At 39.3% G+C, this 18,310-nt stretch overlaps 1 protein-coding gene across 12 annotated transcripts in view; it reads right to left on the minus strand.

The window, feature by feature from the left end:
- The window catches only part of DISP1 (dispatched RND transporter family member 1), a 163,137-nt gene that overhangs the window by 38,428 nt on the left and 106,399 nt on the right, over positions 1-18,310 (minus strand). For all 12 annotated transcript variants that reach the window (XM_074316964.2, XM_074316963.2, XM_074316967.2 and 9 more), the window contains one exon: positions 12,081-12,606. In XM_074316964.2, the coding sequence (XP_074173065.2) occupies positions 12,081-12,606 (526 nt within the window). The remainder of the gene's footprint in view (positions 1-12,080; positions 12,607-18,310) is intronic.

The following is an 18,310-nucleotide window of genomic DNA, read 5'->3' on the forward strand; positions in this document are numbered from 1 at the left end:
CGTAATGAGACTTTATTCCGTTGAAGTCCGTTTTCTTCACCAAAGACACAGGTACAATGCATGACCAAGTTCCAATTCATAACTTTAAAAAATCTTTACACTCAAGAGACTATTACTCATTATTTTGGAATATTTTAGAATTTTTGTAGTAATGATAAAACAGTATTAAAATTCTTAGAAAGGTCATTTTGTTATTAAATTACATAAAGGAAATACTCATGTGATAGCAGAATAAGAAATAATTTAAATGTTAGGTAATCTAAAGTGCAATGCTGGTAGAAAACTAAATATTTTTAATTGTTTATAAACACACATCTTCAGAATGTTCTTTGTGTCTTCCCATTTTAAAACCTTAATGGGACACTTAAAATGTTCCACTTACATATACTCTGTAATTTAAATTTTGTAGCCTTAATTTGCAAAGAGAAGGAATTACTTTTCTTCTAAATCATGATTTTTAAACAGAATGTCTTGGGTTAGTTATTTCAACTAAGGAAAAATAAAAGAATTTCTAAACTATGTGATACTAAAATCATACTCAAAACCATGTTGAATTTTCCTTCTTAAGGTCTCTAGACCCTCGATTATGACCATTCCTACCTCCAATTAACGAACGACTGCAGCACTTCAAATACTACAATTTATGTTCTCTTGGTAACTGGCAGGAGAAAACTGCTGAAATATTTATGGATTATGGGCAACCTTGCTGCTGAATTTCCTTGGCTATCTCTCGCTTCTATTTACTTTAAAGCCCACTGAAGCACTCAGTGGCTACTGATTAGTGGAGAAAAACTCACCTCCAATTTAGGTGTTTAAATAATTTACAATATCCTCCTAGAGATGTTAAGAATATTGCAGAGATGTGATAAAAAACTGCAGTGAACAGTGATAAAATCGTGCATTTTGTACATCGTTATAAATCCTCATGCCAACTTAACCAAACTTGTTGGCAAAAAAAATACCAGACGCTTAAGGATGTCTTTTCAATGGAGATGCTGAAAATCAAGACCATACACTCACTGGGTCTGCTAACGGTTACCTCAATTAGCAACCAAGCCCAGTAACCCATGAAGACAATTCTATGTGATGCTCCAAAAGAAAAATATGGTTTTTGCATCACGTACATGAGTCTCTATCTGTTCCACTCCGACTCAAAACCCCATAAAGTTGGGAACAAATGAGACTTTCACGTAACAGTTTGACGTTAACAGCTTTAAGTTAAAAATTATTGTTTATCTTATTAGGAGAGCCTAGTCTTACTTAGCACGTAAGAAATGATGCTATGTTTTCCCCTAGGTATTTTGGTAAACAAGAAAGGAACTGTGTTATAAAAAATGGGTGAGATGGGGGAGGGGCATCATTTCCTCTTCTCTTATTAATTATTTCTTCTTAAGATGACAGAGTTCCAAGGCCCAGCAGATCACTAGTTGAAGGGCAGCTATTTGCTAGCTACAGAAAGGTGAGGGAAGCGGGTCACGGGAAATTCACTTTCAAACACATTTGGTGTCTGTCGCTTAGAAGGGGGAGAGAGGAGGGTCAGTACCAAAAGCCAAAACACGACATGGATCTGGTCCTGTGCAATGTACCCCCCACAAGAGAGGAGTCTATGAGTGCCTTTTTTTTTTTTTTTTTTTAAAGAAACAGGTTTAAAGCCATTAGAATTCTGAAAAGGAGAACTGGTTAATTAAAAATATTTTTAAATGGCTGAGAAATAGCTGGGGTTGAAAGAATACATTCTTCCTCAGCCCGTGAAGTTAAATTTGCACGGTTTAGTTGGAGGCTATAAAGCAAACAGCCCCATGTGTTAGATTTTAAAGTTATATTCAATTATAAAGCACTTGCCCTTAAACTCAAGCCTTTCCGTGCCAGATGGTTTCTGGGAGCCCTGTACAAAACATGTTAAATGAGAGTATAGACTGCTCTTTTCTTAATAAGATGTGAATAATAATCACTAATAAGAGATCCAAGAAAAGCTCATAAGAAAGCCAGAAAAATCTTATTAAACTTAACTAATTTAAGAGCATGGAATGCTGGAATAAGTCTAAAGTTCTGAAGCTCAGATACCCGACATACTGTTGCTCACTAGACTTTTAAGCTTTGACAGAAGGAGGTCGGGGTAGGAAGTAAAAAACAAAAAACAAACCAAAATAAAAATCAATACAATTTGGAACTTAACGTAAGGTTTAACTCTGCCTTACAGGGGGACATTTTAACAACCAAATAATACAGTTAAAATAAGTTTCTCCTAGAAATAGCTTTACACTGAAGTAGTTTTAGTTTCTGGTAGTCAGTATGGTAGGCCAATCAATGGCTGAGAGCTAAAAACCAAAGTCCGAGACTAACACCTATAGCGCAAAGGTGCAGCATATTTAGTGTTGGCCAGGTCCAAAACAATGATCTGAGTCTAGATGTCAGTGAAATGTAAGTGGAAACCAAGACACAGTCATTAATCAGATTTCTGTTTAAACTTCTCCAGTGCAGAATAAAAATCTGTTACAGTAATCTTATTCCCTGAGATGTGCCACGTTGTTCCTGCGCAGGGCTAGAAGATTCCTCCCTCCTGAACAGCCCTTCCTTCCCCCACAAGACACGCTCCATCTCTTAAAGGGACTTTCAATGTCAGATCAAGGAGTTTGGGGAACTGGTGGCAGATTTTGGAGCAGGGAGAGGAATGACATAATGAAAGCAGTGTTTTAGGGAGGGGGCGGTGGGCAGCCCCAAGTGACCACAGATGCACAAATAGGGTCTGATGGAATGAATGTGCTAACTGTCCACCCGAGCTGCTTGCTAGACACACAAAATCATGCTTAGAAGCAATAAATTGCTCACACTCCTGGAGAAAGCATCCTGCTTGAAACTCAAACTACTTGGTTAACTATCAGAGCCTTGTACCACTTAAACAGAGAAGACAAAACGGATTTAACTAACCCACCAACTCTGTAAATTAACATAGAATAAAGCACCAAGTTTGGTCCAGGACCATCTCAATGTATTCTGCCTTCTAAGTTCATCAAATACATAGGAACGAAGATAAGTCCAAATTCTTTCTGATTCAGGAATGTGTTCTATCCACCACTTTTACAATCTGCTGATTGCTTATAAAGTCACTTATACTAGATTTGCAAATATCCTGGAGGTGGCCAGAGCTGAGCAAACAGAAAGGCTACTCCAGGGTGACTTTCTCAGAGGCAGTCTCCTGGCCCCTCCCAGGATTTCTCAAAGGGGCTCCAGATTCAAATATGAAAGAAGCTTAGGAGCTGTGGGAGTGACTGGGCCTCTAGCTTTTCTTTCTTTCCTCCTCAGGATCAAGGCTATAATTTTTTCAAATGTCAGAAACCAGTTGTGTTTTGGGGGAGACTTAAAGAACAGGAGGAGGTAGCCCCCCAAATGGATTCAAACAACAATAATAAAACAGCATTTTAAAGGAAGCAAAGCCTTTTAAACCTTTTCCCACTGTTTGGCAAGCAGCTCATACGGGACCAACAGTGCCTGATTTACATTATTGAATTAAAACATCATAAAATCGAGCTCTTCTGAAGGAGGACTTGACCGATGCTCAACTATTTCTTCAGTTTGTTCCACAATCAATGTCTGAGTTTTACTAAATGCCAGGCACCTTGCTGGGCCCTGGAGTTATGAGGTGTGATCAAAAGATACAGTGAATATTTAAATAAAAAACTTATTACAGTAAAAGACACATTGCCATTAACCCTCGTCAAAACACTCCCCCTCGCTTTGAACACACATGTCCCATCGTTCTTGCCACTTTCTGAAGCAGTTCTGGAAGTCCTCTTTCATGAGTGTCTTTACATCACCCTCAATCATGACAACGCTCCGTGTCACACATCAATTCTGGTATGGCAATTTTTTTTCTTTAAGATTTTTTTTATTAAAATACAGCTAACATACAATATTATATTAGTTTCAGTACCCAACTAGCACTAGACAGTGTTATTACCACATTATTGATTTTATTCCCTATGCTAAAGAAGTGATCACCATGATAAATCCCGCAACCATCTGACACTGTACCACGTTATCACAATATTATTGATCTTTCCCCTCCCTTTTTAAATGTTTCAATTAAAGTTGACATTCAATATTATTTTATATTAGTTTCAAGTGTATAGCATAGTGATTAGACATTTATATAATTCTGTTACGGCAATTTCTGCCAAATAAAAACATTATGGTGTGTCCTCATCTACCTTATTCATGGATCTGGCACCATGCAATTCCTGGCTCTTCCTCAAAGTCAAAATGACCATGAAAGGAAAACATTTTGAATGGATTCAGGACATCGAGGCAGCCACGACAGCACAACTAGACACCCACGAAAGAGGACTTCCAGAACGGCTTCAGAAAGTGGCAAGAATGATGGGATAAGTGTGTTCAAAGAGAGAGGGAATATTTTGAGGGGGATTGATGGCAATGCATTTTTTAATGTAGTATTTTTTTTTTTTTTAATTTAAAATCCACCACATTTCTTTATCAGACCTCATACACATCAGTACAGAGAAATTGGTTCAACAAGCCTAGGGAAATATCAGTGAATCAAAGGTGTTAGAACTATATAATTACTGCATATAAAGTACTTAGATACTTAATAAATAAACAAATAAAAATATAACATTCGGAACCCACTGTCTCTGGTGAGCAGTCTTCTTTGACTAACTATAGCATCTTTTCCTTCAAAGGTGAAATGAGATGAGCCAGCAGGCGCAATCCCCTGTGATGCCTCCTGGTCCCTTCTCCAGACAAAGGAGACTGCTTGCCAGGGCACCTCACACTTGCTGCCACTCTCCTGTCCCCCAGGGCTCCTGTTCCCATACTTTAGGCCATTTTTGAAGGACCCTCCCATGTGCCATGACGCTTTCTCCAAGTTCTCCTGTGACTCCATCCCCCTCCGGGATTCACACAACCCTCTAAACTCTGATTTTGGTCCTCAGAAGGGTGGTTATTTTTGCCTCCATCATCTCTCTCCTTCCTACTAGACTATAAGCTGCTTGATGGCAGTAACCAATCCAACTTTATGAGGTTTTTTAAAAAATGTAAGCTTTGTGAATTTCCCCCCAAAAAAATTCCTGAGAATTTCTTTTATAATCATTCATTCAACAAATATTTAAGTTCCAAATATGCCCCAGGCAGTACGCTGTATTTCAAACTCCAAAATACCCAGCAATCGGTTGAATATCTGGTTTGTGTATTCTAAAAAAGAGATGTAATTTTGCAGAATCAATTTTGCTGAAAAGAACACAAAATAAATAGTACAGCAATCGAAATTCTGTTATAAATGTTAAGTTCTATAAATTCTTTTAAATTACATTTAACAATCCACTTAAGATTGGAAAGAAGATGGAATAGATAATAATTGCTCTTTTCCTGGAATTAGAGATGTAACTGATCCATAACAATGCCTTTTACGTTTTGTTTGCCAAGTATTTTACTTTTTTAAACTTTTTTAACCAAAAGGAAAAAGAGAAAATTTGAACCATTTCTTCCCCGACTACCTCCCACTACCTAGTATCTACTAAACAACTAGCAATAATATGGAAAGGGGTAAAGAGCGTATTACTTCATCGCAAAATGTTATATTAATTAATTTTGTGAAATAAAAAGGGCATTGTTTCTTGACATTTATTATGAAAGTAAAAGATGACCAAGGCTCATATTCTAAAATGTATTACAGAGTGTGCAATGCATTCCATGAGGCATAGCACACGCTACAATCTGTTCATTTCTAACATAAAGAAGTCTCTAGAAGTCCCACTCATAAAACAGGCCTTCACTCAGTCTGACTGCCAAACTGACTTTGGCAAGCAAGCTTGGAACATTTTAAATTTTACAAACATTATCCTGTTTTAAAAAGTTAATTTGGAACTACTTTAAGGAATGTAAAAATAAACCTTGCTTTCAGTGAAATCAAGATTAAATCTTACCAGACTGCTAAAATTAACTATCATAATCCGATTATATAATTAGTATAAAGTATAAAGGCTGAGTCTGTGGGGCTGGAGAGGCCCCTTCTGCCTCTTCCAGAAGGCAAGTTAGTGACCATCTTTTCCACTTGTTTTTCCCTGGAGGTGGACGGGGTGAAGTGTGCGATTTATAAGAATGAAAAAGTAATACTTACTGAAATCAGGATTCAGTAATAGCTTGATTTCTAAAACAATACTAACAGAGTTAACAGGCAGCAAAGAACAACAAAACAAAACAAAACAAAACGAGAGAAGAAAATAAGAACAAAGAAAGAAGGTACTGTGCTATGTGCAAAATGGCCACCGTGACCCCCATTTTTGCTGAGGTAGAAAGTAAGGCTGAGAGAGCTGAAATATTTAAACAAGATCACAAAGCCAGCACATGGCAGAGCTGGGACTCAAATGCACTCCCTGTATGTCTTCTAAAGCCCACGCTCTTACTCCCTCAAGTTGTGCAGTGAGGAAAGGACAGAGGATTAAGAAAAGGGAAGCGTGTAATAAAGCACCCAAGATTGCTTCTAGGGGCTAGCTGTCCTTGTCTGCCTTTGGGAAAAACTTTATTTTTACATTTGTAGATTTCAGATTTTAGATCTACCTCCAAAAAGCCCAGGCAACTACAAATTAAATCAGCAGCTACATTTGCCTTCAGATTGATATAAATAATGACACAGCAGTGGTTTTATGGGCTATAACTGTGGCTGCTAGAGGAGGTTGAAGGATATTGCCTACCTGCTACAATTCTTTACGATATATATATATAGGGCTTCAGGTTTTTGAAGAAAAGGGATTGTCATTTCCTTGTTATATTTTAAATACAAGCAATCAGATCCCAATTAATCAGAATTATGTTGACAAAAAAAGGGTAGTCATTGTCAAATACCGCTGTTATTCCACATCATATGTGTTCCATCTGCTGCCACGGAGCTTGAAAAGGGACCTCGGTTGCTTCAAGCGCAAAGAAGATCTCTCTGTCCAATAGAACTTCCTGCGATGACGGACAAGTTCCATATCTATCTGTCCAACACAGTAGCCACTAATCTCATGTGGCACCTGGGCTCCTGAAATGTGCCTACTCTGACTGAAGAATTGAATTTGTAATTTACTGGGCCCCACTGAACAGCAGGTCTCAAGGATGCAGTTTAACCATCTCTTCTTGCAAAAGACACCTGTCACACAGTCCTAGACAGACTACCATTTATATCAATAAATAAAGATGAATGATTACTTAGCTATTAGCAACCTTTCCATGGTAAGGGGTGAAAAGAAGGGAAGGGAATTTATAAAACTACAGTCTTGTTCTCTTTCTGTATTAATATATAAACTTGGCTTGTGCCCCTGCAAAAGCACTGATATTTAACTTCTGGGCTCCAGAGACTACAGCAGCTCTGCAGCCAGTGTTTGCTGGTCAAAGAAGGCAATCCTTGTGGCAGGCTCAGGCTGAATCCAAATGTCTTACTGGCCACGTGACTGCCACCGCTTTGAAGGTGGAGACCATGTGTGCAGTTTCCACCTCTGTCTCCACTCTTTGTAAATGCTCATTAAATACTTGCTAAATAAGTGAGTAACTAATCTTTAATTTCTCCACTTATTGCTGTAACATCTTAGAAAAGCCATTTGGGTTGCGTCTGGTGACTTGGGCAAATGAGAGGCTCCGGGATCTGTGTCCGTGGTCCAGGTTTATGGCACACTGCTGATGAAGTGTTCAAAGTGGGTTTGGGTTCCAATTTCCTAGCTAAATACAATCACACCATCACCAGGGCTCAGGGCAGAGGAAAGGGTGGATCACCGCAGGCCAGATGCAGCAAAGTAAGACACTTCGGAAAATGATGCTCAGAGCTATAAAACTTTACCCCTGGACATTATGACACAACACCTATAAAAGAATAAGATTTCAAGTGGTAGATTCTCTTCTAACATAAGACAAGAGTTCTCATTTCTTACTTTTTGAGAAAAAAAGAGTTCCCTTCACAGAACGTAACTAGTGTCCTATGGGGAAACAAAAAGAAAACCTCTGAGAAAAGTAAGTCAGAAATTGGAAAATACAGAACCGAAGGAGAAAGGAAATTTAGGCTCACACATTATACAGTCACAACGTATGGGGAGGCAGGGACAATGTTTATTCAACCTTTGAGGGGCTGAGCTAATGCTAGGGTTCCCTGGTCCCCTCTGGCCAAGCATTCCTGACTGTGTACAGCTGTAATTCCTCCAGGGTGCCACGGGGAACATTCAAAGTGACCATCTGTCTATGAAATCACCTTCAGGGAAATAAAAATGCATTTGGCAGGTCCCCAAAACTATCACAGGTTCCTTACCATGATAACGAGTCTGTGGTGTTGCCAAGTATCATTTACAAAGTCCTCTGCTACAATCAAGCACATTTCTTTGCAACACCAAATTAAAAGGTAAGTACAGTTTGGATTAGAAATTTTGTATGCTATTTTTGGATGCAGAACTCCTTATGAATTGTCATAAACCATTACCCTTTCTCGTTAATACGGCAATCAGAAGATCCCAAATGAATACTTTGCTTCAACCAGCACACATAGAACGTGACTGGCTCCTGAGAGACATTTTCCAGATCTCTGTAGGATAGAGAGCAGATCACTACCTCGCAGCCTCTTAGACAACTGGCCCGTGTTCAGGAGGGAGAACCGGGAAAAGCTATGTCTCATGGCCATTCAAATGACCCCTTCACTCTGGCCATCCTGTTCCCTTTACTCTTCCTTAAACAGGCTTTTAATTTCGCACACGTTCCCCTGGCGACTTTCCCCCCCGCCTTCCATGTTCTGCCTGCTCCTGTCCTACCTCATGTCCTGGTCATCTTTCAAGGGTCACTCAAGTTCAAGTTCTCAGTCAAACTGTCCCGAACCTCATTTACCTACGGGGACGTTCCCCACCTCTGAACTCCTAGAGTTCTGTATTGTTTCTATTGCAAAAGAAACTTCTGATTGTTTTCATACTTATTTCATTTTCCAACTCCTGGGGTGATTCTAGTGATCAGCTATGTTTAGGATTTATGGGGATAGGCCTTGTCTCATGGTCGGGAGAGACCACTTTCTGCCTTTTGAATTCCTTAGTGTTACAATTAGTCATGTTAATTAATGGCTGAGCAATGGGTCTGAGGATAGGAATCTACAAATGAAAAAGCCAGACACTTTAAAATGAGAGCTATTTAAACTGCTTAGTACCTTGTTTCCCCAAAAATAAGACCTAGCTGAACTATCAGCTCTACTGCATCTTTTGGAGCAAAAATTGATATAAGACCTGGTATTATATTATATTATGTTATATTACATTATATTATATTATTATTTTACCTGGTCTTATATTGTAGTAAAATAAGAACGGGTCTCATATTAATTTTCGCTCCAAGAGCTGTATCAGAGCTGATGGTCCAGCTAGGTCTTATTTTCGGGGAAACACGGTATTTGGTGATAAATGGAATTAAAACAGAATATACTACATGTGTTCCTTGCAATGAAACTTAATTCTGTCAACCAGAAAATTAACAGAATTTTAAAAAGTAAAAACAAAAAACAAAGCACACACACAGGTGATTGACAGAATGAATCTTTTAGAGAGATTTATTACAGCTGAAAGGGTCAAGAAGGGATGAAAGAGAACTGCTGTGTTACCAAAGGTGGGGAAAAAGAGAAATGGGAGTACGAACAACTGAAAGTAAGCGGCAAATGAACTGGGATAAAATCTCATTTTCTATTTGATTGACTCTTTAGAACATTCTCTATGGTGTTAAGTGCTTTATAAACAAATAAAAACTTTTTAAAAAGTATGTCAGCCAGGTGGGCCCATCTGTGGCACAGGTGTAAAGAGCTCTTAGGATCTGCCATCTGTACACAATTTGACCCTCAGGCCACTGATCCTTACGATGTCCTTAAAGCAAAGTGAACACCACATACCTCTACCAAGCCATGACTACATCTTAAACATTAATTGAGTAATACTTTATGAAGTGTTTTTGAGATTATCAATGAAAAAAGCAACAGGCAGTAAATCACAAAAGGAAACGAGAAAGATTTAGAGAAAGTTCCTGATAGAGATCCGCCTCTAGAACCTTCGTTCTCATACCTTTCCTGAAAGTACTGGGTAGCAGAACTAATAAAAGGCAGTGAAGCATCGTATGACATCTTCATTTTCAGAATTTCTTAGCGAGGACACCCTGTGGGACTATCCCAAACTGAGCTGTTCTCCCGTACCTGGGAGGTATATCCACCTCCGCATTTGCTTCTGTGGATATCTTACTGGTGTGAGACAGACACAGCGCCTGGCTCAGCATCGCGCCCATAGCGCAGTTCTGTACAGAAACACATGCTGGGCTGAGTCTAAAGGCGTCAGGATTCATGCTAAGAAAACCTCCTACAGTATTGTTATCCTCAATGGAATTGTCACGAATTACACAGCATCCTCATTCTTCCCGAAACTCACTGGTACTGCCCCGCACCCCCAGAGCTCAACGCCTCGGCTCTGCCTGCTTCCAGGTCTTCTCCTGTCTCCCCCATTTCAGTGATTGGCATGACCACCTACCCACCCAGTTGCTGAAGCCAGGAAACTGAAAATCAGTTCTGGTTCTTCTTCCTGTCCTCCCCCATATGCAATTGTGCACCAGATCTAGTAGAGTCTGCCTCATAAATTTGTCTAGCATGAAATTATCTCTAAATCCTGGTTCAAGGCACCATCCTCTCACCTGAATGACGCAATGCGCCTTCTAATGGTCTTCCTCTATCCAACAGTCCTGACCCAGTTCCATCTGCTCCCCACGGGGCAGATTATGGGCGTCTCTAAAATGCAAATCTGACAGTGTTTCTTCTCCACTTAAACATCTGCAATGTCACACCCATTAGGGTGGCCATTATAAACAAGCGAAAAAACACACCAAAGAATAAGTGTAACCATGGATGTGCACTGCTGGTGGGAATGCAAAATAGTACAGCAGCTGTGGAAACAGTCTGGTGGCTCCTCAAAAGGTTAAACCTATTATAGAATTACCATACGATCCAGTCAGTGCACTTCTGGGTATACACCCAAAAGAAGTGAAAGCAGGGACTCAAAGAGATATTTGCACGTCCACGATTCAGCAGAAGCAGTGATTGCTTCTGGTGAAGAGAGAAGGAATGACTAAGGAACGACAGGAGGGGACATTCTGGGGTGACAGAAATGCCCTACCTTGGACGTGGACCAAGGTGTGGATTACACTCGCATATGCATTTGTTGAAACTGATCAAACAGCAGACATAAGAGACATGCATTTCCCTGTATGTAAATTATACCAATTTTAACAAGAGAATGCTCTCTTCTAGCTCTTTTAAAACTTGTTAACTACCTAAAACTGTGAAATAATACTTGGTCTTTCTAGAGGACTCAGTATTTTATAAAATACATTACCCGTGCTCACCTATACTGCATGTGACTTAACTCACCCATGGAAAAAAAATAGCTGAAAAGCGTAAGAGAAACTACGGGCTGATGGGAAGGAGAATTGGAGATGACAGAGATTTTTCTAGCACTTTTCAATCTACCATGTCTGAATATGCTTTACGAAAAAAATATTTTTTAAAGTCCCATGCTACAGATTTCATTGGCTATGAAAGGAATTGTTGCTTTCATCTGATCTCAACATACGGCAGTTACCCAAACCCCATGAATAGAAACTGTGAGTACAGACGTAAGGAAGTGTAAGGAAGCAACTTTCTTTTTCCCCATAAAGGTTGATCACTATCAAGAATATAAAATCAAAGACTCCTGTTTAGGCGGCCTCATCACAGATAGATCCCCCATGTTTAATACCAGAAATTACTAACAACAAAAACTTTTACTGAACTTTATAACGCAAGACCTAGCACGGACACATAGCAGAGAAGGCAAAAGGAGGGAGGGTTTACTTGACTAAGAAGTCAATGGATAAAACAGATATACTATTATTTTATTTGCATTTTAGTAGGCTGTCCACAGTCTGCACAATAGGCATCTTCACTGGTTTTCTTTCTCTGACACATTTTTCTCTCCTTTTGGGGAAATCAACAGAAGCAGTCACATTCCTGTGGAATTGCGAATGCTAAAGGCGTGCGAAACCTGCGGCTCACTCACCTTATGGTGGCTATGTGCTGCGGCACAGGCTGATGCTGAAAATGGTCGGGCCATGGGTGATGCAGGCAGAAGGATGGCGAGGGCTGCAGACAGCACGTGGTCTGGTAAACAGGTGCGTGATGCGGGCACAGAGAGGCAGAGTACTCCGAGGGGGGCTGCATGCAACACGGGGCCAAAGCGGAAGGTGACGCAGCGCCAGCCTCGCCATGGCACTCCTGGTGACCGTGATGGCTGGTCAAAGGATGATGGTACGGGCAAGGGTGGCAGGACTGGGGTAGCATCTGAGGCGTTCTTTGGTTGTCTAAAGGCAGGAAGGATGACTTAAGTGTGCCATTAACTTGCAGGCATCCATTGGGACTCACTTTTGCTCTTGGTGCTTCTTTGGGTGTGAGCTGCTGGGCTGCAAGGTCTCCGTCACAGGAGGTGAGGGGACTGGGGTTGGCAGCACTGGCCGCAATGCTGCCATTGCTCAGAATCACAAAATCGCTGTTTCTGCTGCTGGTAGCCATGCTCCAGTGTCTTGACCCTGAGAAAGAAAACGATATGAAATCAACCAGTTATAGTCAGGCAGGCAAATATGTGGAGAAGACAGGAAAGAGTCTTAAAAAAAGCGCTTTGAAAACAAGGGTTCCCTCAGGAGTTGTGAGAGAGTTGGGGGAAACCCAGAAGCGTCTGCGACAGAACCAGCCCTCCTCGTCTTTCCTCCCGGCGACTCTGAGAACCCTCTCCTGTCCTTACTGACTCCTTTTCCCCTCCCCCACCTCTACTTTCAGGGCCCTTCTTCTCTCCTCATCCTAGATGTGCAAGTATCAGTCAAGAATTAGGTCATTTTAGGGTGGGGGTGGGCAGGGGAAGAAGCGAGGGAGGGTACCAATATCAACACCCTTCAACTTTTCCACAATATCATGTTTGGGGTGTTTTGACTTAAAGGTAACAGACAAAATGAAGGATCATTCCGAAGGCAGTAAGTTGTGTAGGTTAAAATAATGTGAACAATGTTAAGCATGTTTTTATGTCTCAGAAAAAATATCAAGAAAATTTGATTTTTCCTCTAAGTCACGCGGGTCTTAGAATAAGAATAAACAAACAACCCACCCCCACCCCCCAAAAAAACCCTAATCAGCTAAGAATTGTGGCTACCAAGATAACAGACACGAAAGTTTTGTCCCCTAAACCAATGAATACAATGTTAAAAAGTAATGAACATAAGCTGCCATGACCTTACTGTTTGCGACATAAGTATGTGACGTAAGTTGCCACGACCTTATTGTTTTTCATGTATTTCTTGGACATGAGAAAAATAATACAATGGATAGGATTTGCTTCAGATGAGACTTTTGTTCTTATTTTTTTTCCTTTCACCAAATGACCCAGGTCTTCAATGTAAAAACAGAAAACTAATGCTCAAATTACCAGTAGCATGTTTCTGTCTAGTCAACAAACAAAAGCCAAATCAGACAACCTCCTCCCTCTCTCCTCACCCACGCACCATCCTCTGACCAACGTACACATAAAATCTGGAAATTTGCAGTTAAAAAAATAGGCCATCAAATGCTCTGATTGGTCTATTTAACCTTAACATGAGAGCCAACAAGAAAAAAAGAAAACCATAGTCTGGCTCACTAACCCTTCTGGCATGGCATTCTTCTAATAGACAAAACAGCTTCTGGAGAAATCTCTCTCCAGTCTCTCCCCATCTCCTGCAGACACACAGGTACCAGAAAGAGATCATCTCTTTTCAGTCTGAGAACATGGAAATCGAACCTGACAAACTTGGATCAGCCATGAGGACGTTTCCAATGCACGGCGTTTCAATATATAACTATTCCATGGGGGCACTTCTGAGCAGAGCATGACAGAACAACGCATAAAGTTTCCACCTGAATACTGATACCCAGAAGATACTCACTGTACTAGGGTACACATTTAGCATTATTTATTTACTTTTCAGATGAAACACCTAAACTACACACGCACGCACACACACACACACACACACAAATTCAGTTACATAAACATCAAAGCTATGAGAAATGGAAGAATTAATATGGACATTAAAAAATTTCTTTAAAAATGGTTTAAGTGAAAAAATAAAGATTTATAAATATCAAAACATATATAAAGTCAAGTAGATGTTACTTTTCTCATCACTTTTGAAAGCAGTCTGCCAATCCCAAATTCCTTTTATAACAATTGAGAGGGATTTTGGAATTGTGGTAGTAAATACAGTTGCTCTCTCCTTCACTGAATACACTCCTGGGTAGAAATATACATTATAAAACAGTTTTAAAACATAGTTTTATAAAACATTCATATAATATACTCAACACAAAGCCATGGTAGATAAACGTGTTATCCAACTAGTGGGCAAGGAGGGTAGGGAACTGGTTAGAGCCCTACTCTGAGCAGGACGCACACACTAACCTTTCTTCCACCACTTTCTCAATGTGCGATAGATCTGCTTACTTAGTTAAGTTGCTGTTTACTAAAGACTGTATCCTCCTTTTTTTTGTTAACAAAAGAAAAAGTTGTATGCAAATGCTCTGAAAATAAAACACGTCAATTAAAGGCCAACCAAAGAGGTGCTAGACTTCTAAAAAAGTTCATTGAAATTTAAGATGTTTGTATACTTAAATGAAAGACAAGTCTAGATAATGTAAGGAGCAAATGCTAGATAAACGCAGTTATTTCCCAGAACTAGAAACTCTCACTGCAAATTCACCACTGAAATCACTGAAGGCACATCTCTCCCTTCCACCCTTGACTCAGGCCTTCTCCCCAGACCTCTGTCAAGCTACCTCAGCTGACAGGATCTGCTGGGATGAATGGGAAAGTCAATGACTCCCCTTGACCTTTCCCTTAGGAGGATGGGAGGAAGGAAGGCTTTCTCTGGTAGGTTGGTTTGGTTTTACCATCCCAAGTTGGTTAATATCTCAGAGATCCTAGTTTTCGGTTAAGTATTTAATTTCAGTCAATCCTTTTGACTCTAATCACAGCTGCCGGGGGAGTTATTCTAGTGAGAAGCATAAAACAACAAAAATCTTCTAAGTTTTCAAGTGAAACTGGGCTTAAAACGGCGCCATGAATCTCTAACACCCTGCAAAGTGCCTGAAAGCCCATCTAGGCTCGTCAATTTCATGTTACCCTATCTTCTAATTGAATCTGCTTTTCTGCAGGAAAAAATAAGTTTTCTTTTCTTTGTAACCAGAATTACAATTATCATTCCCTCTTATTTTTATTGCAAATGCATCATCTTGTAGTTACACAAGAGTTAAATAGATTTTTGCAGACCTACCGAGCGAGCCAATCACCATTTATAACATTCCCCCCCAGCCCCACCCCACTGTGGTAAAATGCCATTCAAGTGCCAAATAACTGACTTGCAAATGAATTTTTGGAACATAACCTGTTTCGTTACTTGGAGACTTCTTGCAATGAAGTCGGAACTAGTGGATAGTAAAGAATAATTTGAACTCTGACTTTGGCTTGTATTTGAAGTAAGTCACATGAGCTTTCTACGATTTAGTTTCTTTAACTATAAAATGAGAACAATCAAAATAAGTTAGGAATTATAAGTGAAAAATAATAAAAAGCAAAACCGAAATAAGTTGTTCTAAGAAATGTCTATGGATAAAGTTCAGTGGATGTATCTGTGTGGGAATTCAGGTGACCAGAATGACAAAGTTTCACTCTGAAGTCAAGAGGTGACCCAAGCCCATGTAGGGAAAGATCTTACTTCTTCAGAACTGAGACAAATGAGAAAAAAAAAAGAAATGATCTAAGCCTAGGATAGAACAGGAAAGCAGATGAGCTACAGGAAGAGCCAACATAAAAAGGAACTATTGTTATAAATGTAATGCTATGTGATTATAAATGCAGTGATCATAGTACTTATGGTGGAAGTTCAAATTCAGTTTTGGATCAAAAATAATGAACAGCTTTCAAAGACAGCAATGTTGAAATCATCTGTTTTCCCCAGGGCCATAATACACCGGGGCTGCCAGAAGAAAGCTATTCTTGAGGCACTGGCTTGAGGTGTGATGGGAACGCACTGCCAGATATTTTAGTGTATTTCCTGTTGCTCATGAATTTAATATGCCAATATCAATACATTCAAAGCTACTAATCTCATTTTTCCTATTTCACCTTTTCTACTAGCATTTTTATGTCCTGAGTGCTTTAGCAGCGTGGGGTTTATCAGGCCTTTGGCCAAGGTACATCTTTGGATTACATTTTAAAATTTAAGTTTTTTTCCTTTGAGCCTCAGTTCTTCACATGTATAAATCAGGATAATAATCGATGTCCATCTCATGGGATTACTATGAGAACGTAAAAATGTTTTGAAAACTATACAGGGCTATGCATTTACAGTGGAGGAGTCATCGTTATTGCTTCACTGGGTGGTGAGAATATACAAAAATATGGAATGATGCTTCTTGGTTTGAAAGCCAAAATTATGCTTTAAAATGGTAGCTGGGACATCTGTAGCTGGGTGGGTCTGAGATTGAAAGTTGATTCTACTCATTACTAACGATGAGAACCTGGGTCAAGTTACTTACGTTCTTAGAGTCGCTAAGTCTTCTTGGTTGTTCTTAGAGTTAAATTTGTTTGAAATGCAAATTGCTTCAACCTTTTGAGCAACAGGGCACCACCAGTCAAAATGTAAAATACCCTCATCCTCTGACCCACAGCAATTCTACTGGGAATTTATCCTTTGGAGTACTTGAAGAATTGTATAAAGATAAATGTACAGATAAATAAAGGTGTTGACTGCACCACTGTTATACCAATGAAAACCGGAAACAATCTAAATTCTCAATGGGGGAATGAAACTCTTGTCATAGCCCTACATTGGGTATTCTGTACAATAAAAAAGGGTAAGTTAGATCAGGATTACTGCTATGGAAAGAAGTCCAAAGTGTATCTTTATGTGTAAATAAAACCTAGCTGCAGAACAGCCTATCTGGTATGAATCCGTTTCATTGAAAATACAAGGGCGATACACATACATGGTTAGGATATACACAAAGAATTTCTAGAAGGACATAGAAAATGCTAACATTGTTTCCTGCTGGAAAGTTGGGTGTGAACATTTGGAAGGGTGGAGAAGACTTTTGCATTTTACTTTCTGCACTGCTCACAACTTTTACTACAAATATATCTCCTACATAGTAATAAAATACTAATAAAACAACATATAAGGTTCCTAGGACAGAGACTAATAATGAACAAAAGGTAATTATTATTAAAATGCAAAAACAGAAACAAACTTATTTTACCTTGGAGGATAATCAGACATCTATTCTATTCACTGGATGCATTTTAAATAATTTATCTTCTCATATATATATCTGCTCTCTTACAATAACACCTTGCACAATATATCAAATAATTGGATAAAGCAGGAAATATAAACAGAACTAAGGAGCAAGAACAGATGAATACAAATTATTCAGAAAAAGGGTTTCAACATATTGCACAGCTTCCAAATTTTTGGAAACATAAATTATTGCTTATTGTACCAAAGCTCTCTATGAACCAAAAATATCATGCCTAGTTAGTAAGCATTAAGCAGACACAAGAGAAGAAATACAACACATTTCAATCACGTTGAATGACATGTAGAAAGAAAAGCTATCAGAGTTCATGTGATTAGAAGGGTCAAGTAATTACATCCTACTTTGGTTTGGGACTCAGGAAACTTACCGCTTATAAGATATAAGGAAATTATCATGCTTCAAAGACAAAAAGTAGTATCTCATTGAAAATGCTATCATTTAATCACAGGAGGGTCTGTTTGAATTATGGAAATTATATTCATCAACATATTACATACCAAAATATGCTAATGACACAATTTACCCAAAGGATGCAAACTATTTAGGTGGCTCAACATCTAACATCTCATGAGTGTTAACAAAAACTTCATGGTAACTCTTTGGAACTAGAAGTCAGAATTGCTAGGTGGCCAGAAAACTGTCAGGTTAAAATCTAAATGTAATGTTGAAGAGAACACACAGACCTGCTCCCGTTACCACAGTAACCATTTGGCAAAGCCATAGCTGTCCTTAACAAACACGGGCTCATCTAGCCTGAAGGGACATCACCCTCACCAGTCACCACAGTATACCTCGGTGGTATTTCCAAACACTTTCACACGCATGATCTCTCCTGAGTTGATCCTCCTAAGAGCCCTCAGAAAAACAGGTGTGGCAGGCATTACCATTCCA

The sequence above is a fragment of the Rhinolophus sinicus genome, chromosome 6 (assembly GCF_057876585.1).
Source record: "Rhinolophus sinicus isolate RSI-liver-muscle chromosome 6, RSI-T2T, whole genome shotgun sequence".
Taxonomy (NCBI): domain Eukaryota; kingdom Metazoa; phylum Chordata; class Mammalia; order Chiroptera; family Rhinolophidae; genus Rhinolophus; species Rhinolophus sinicus.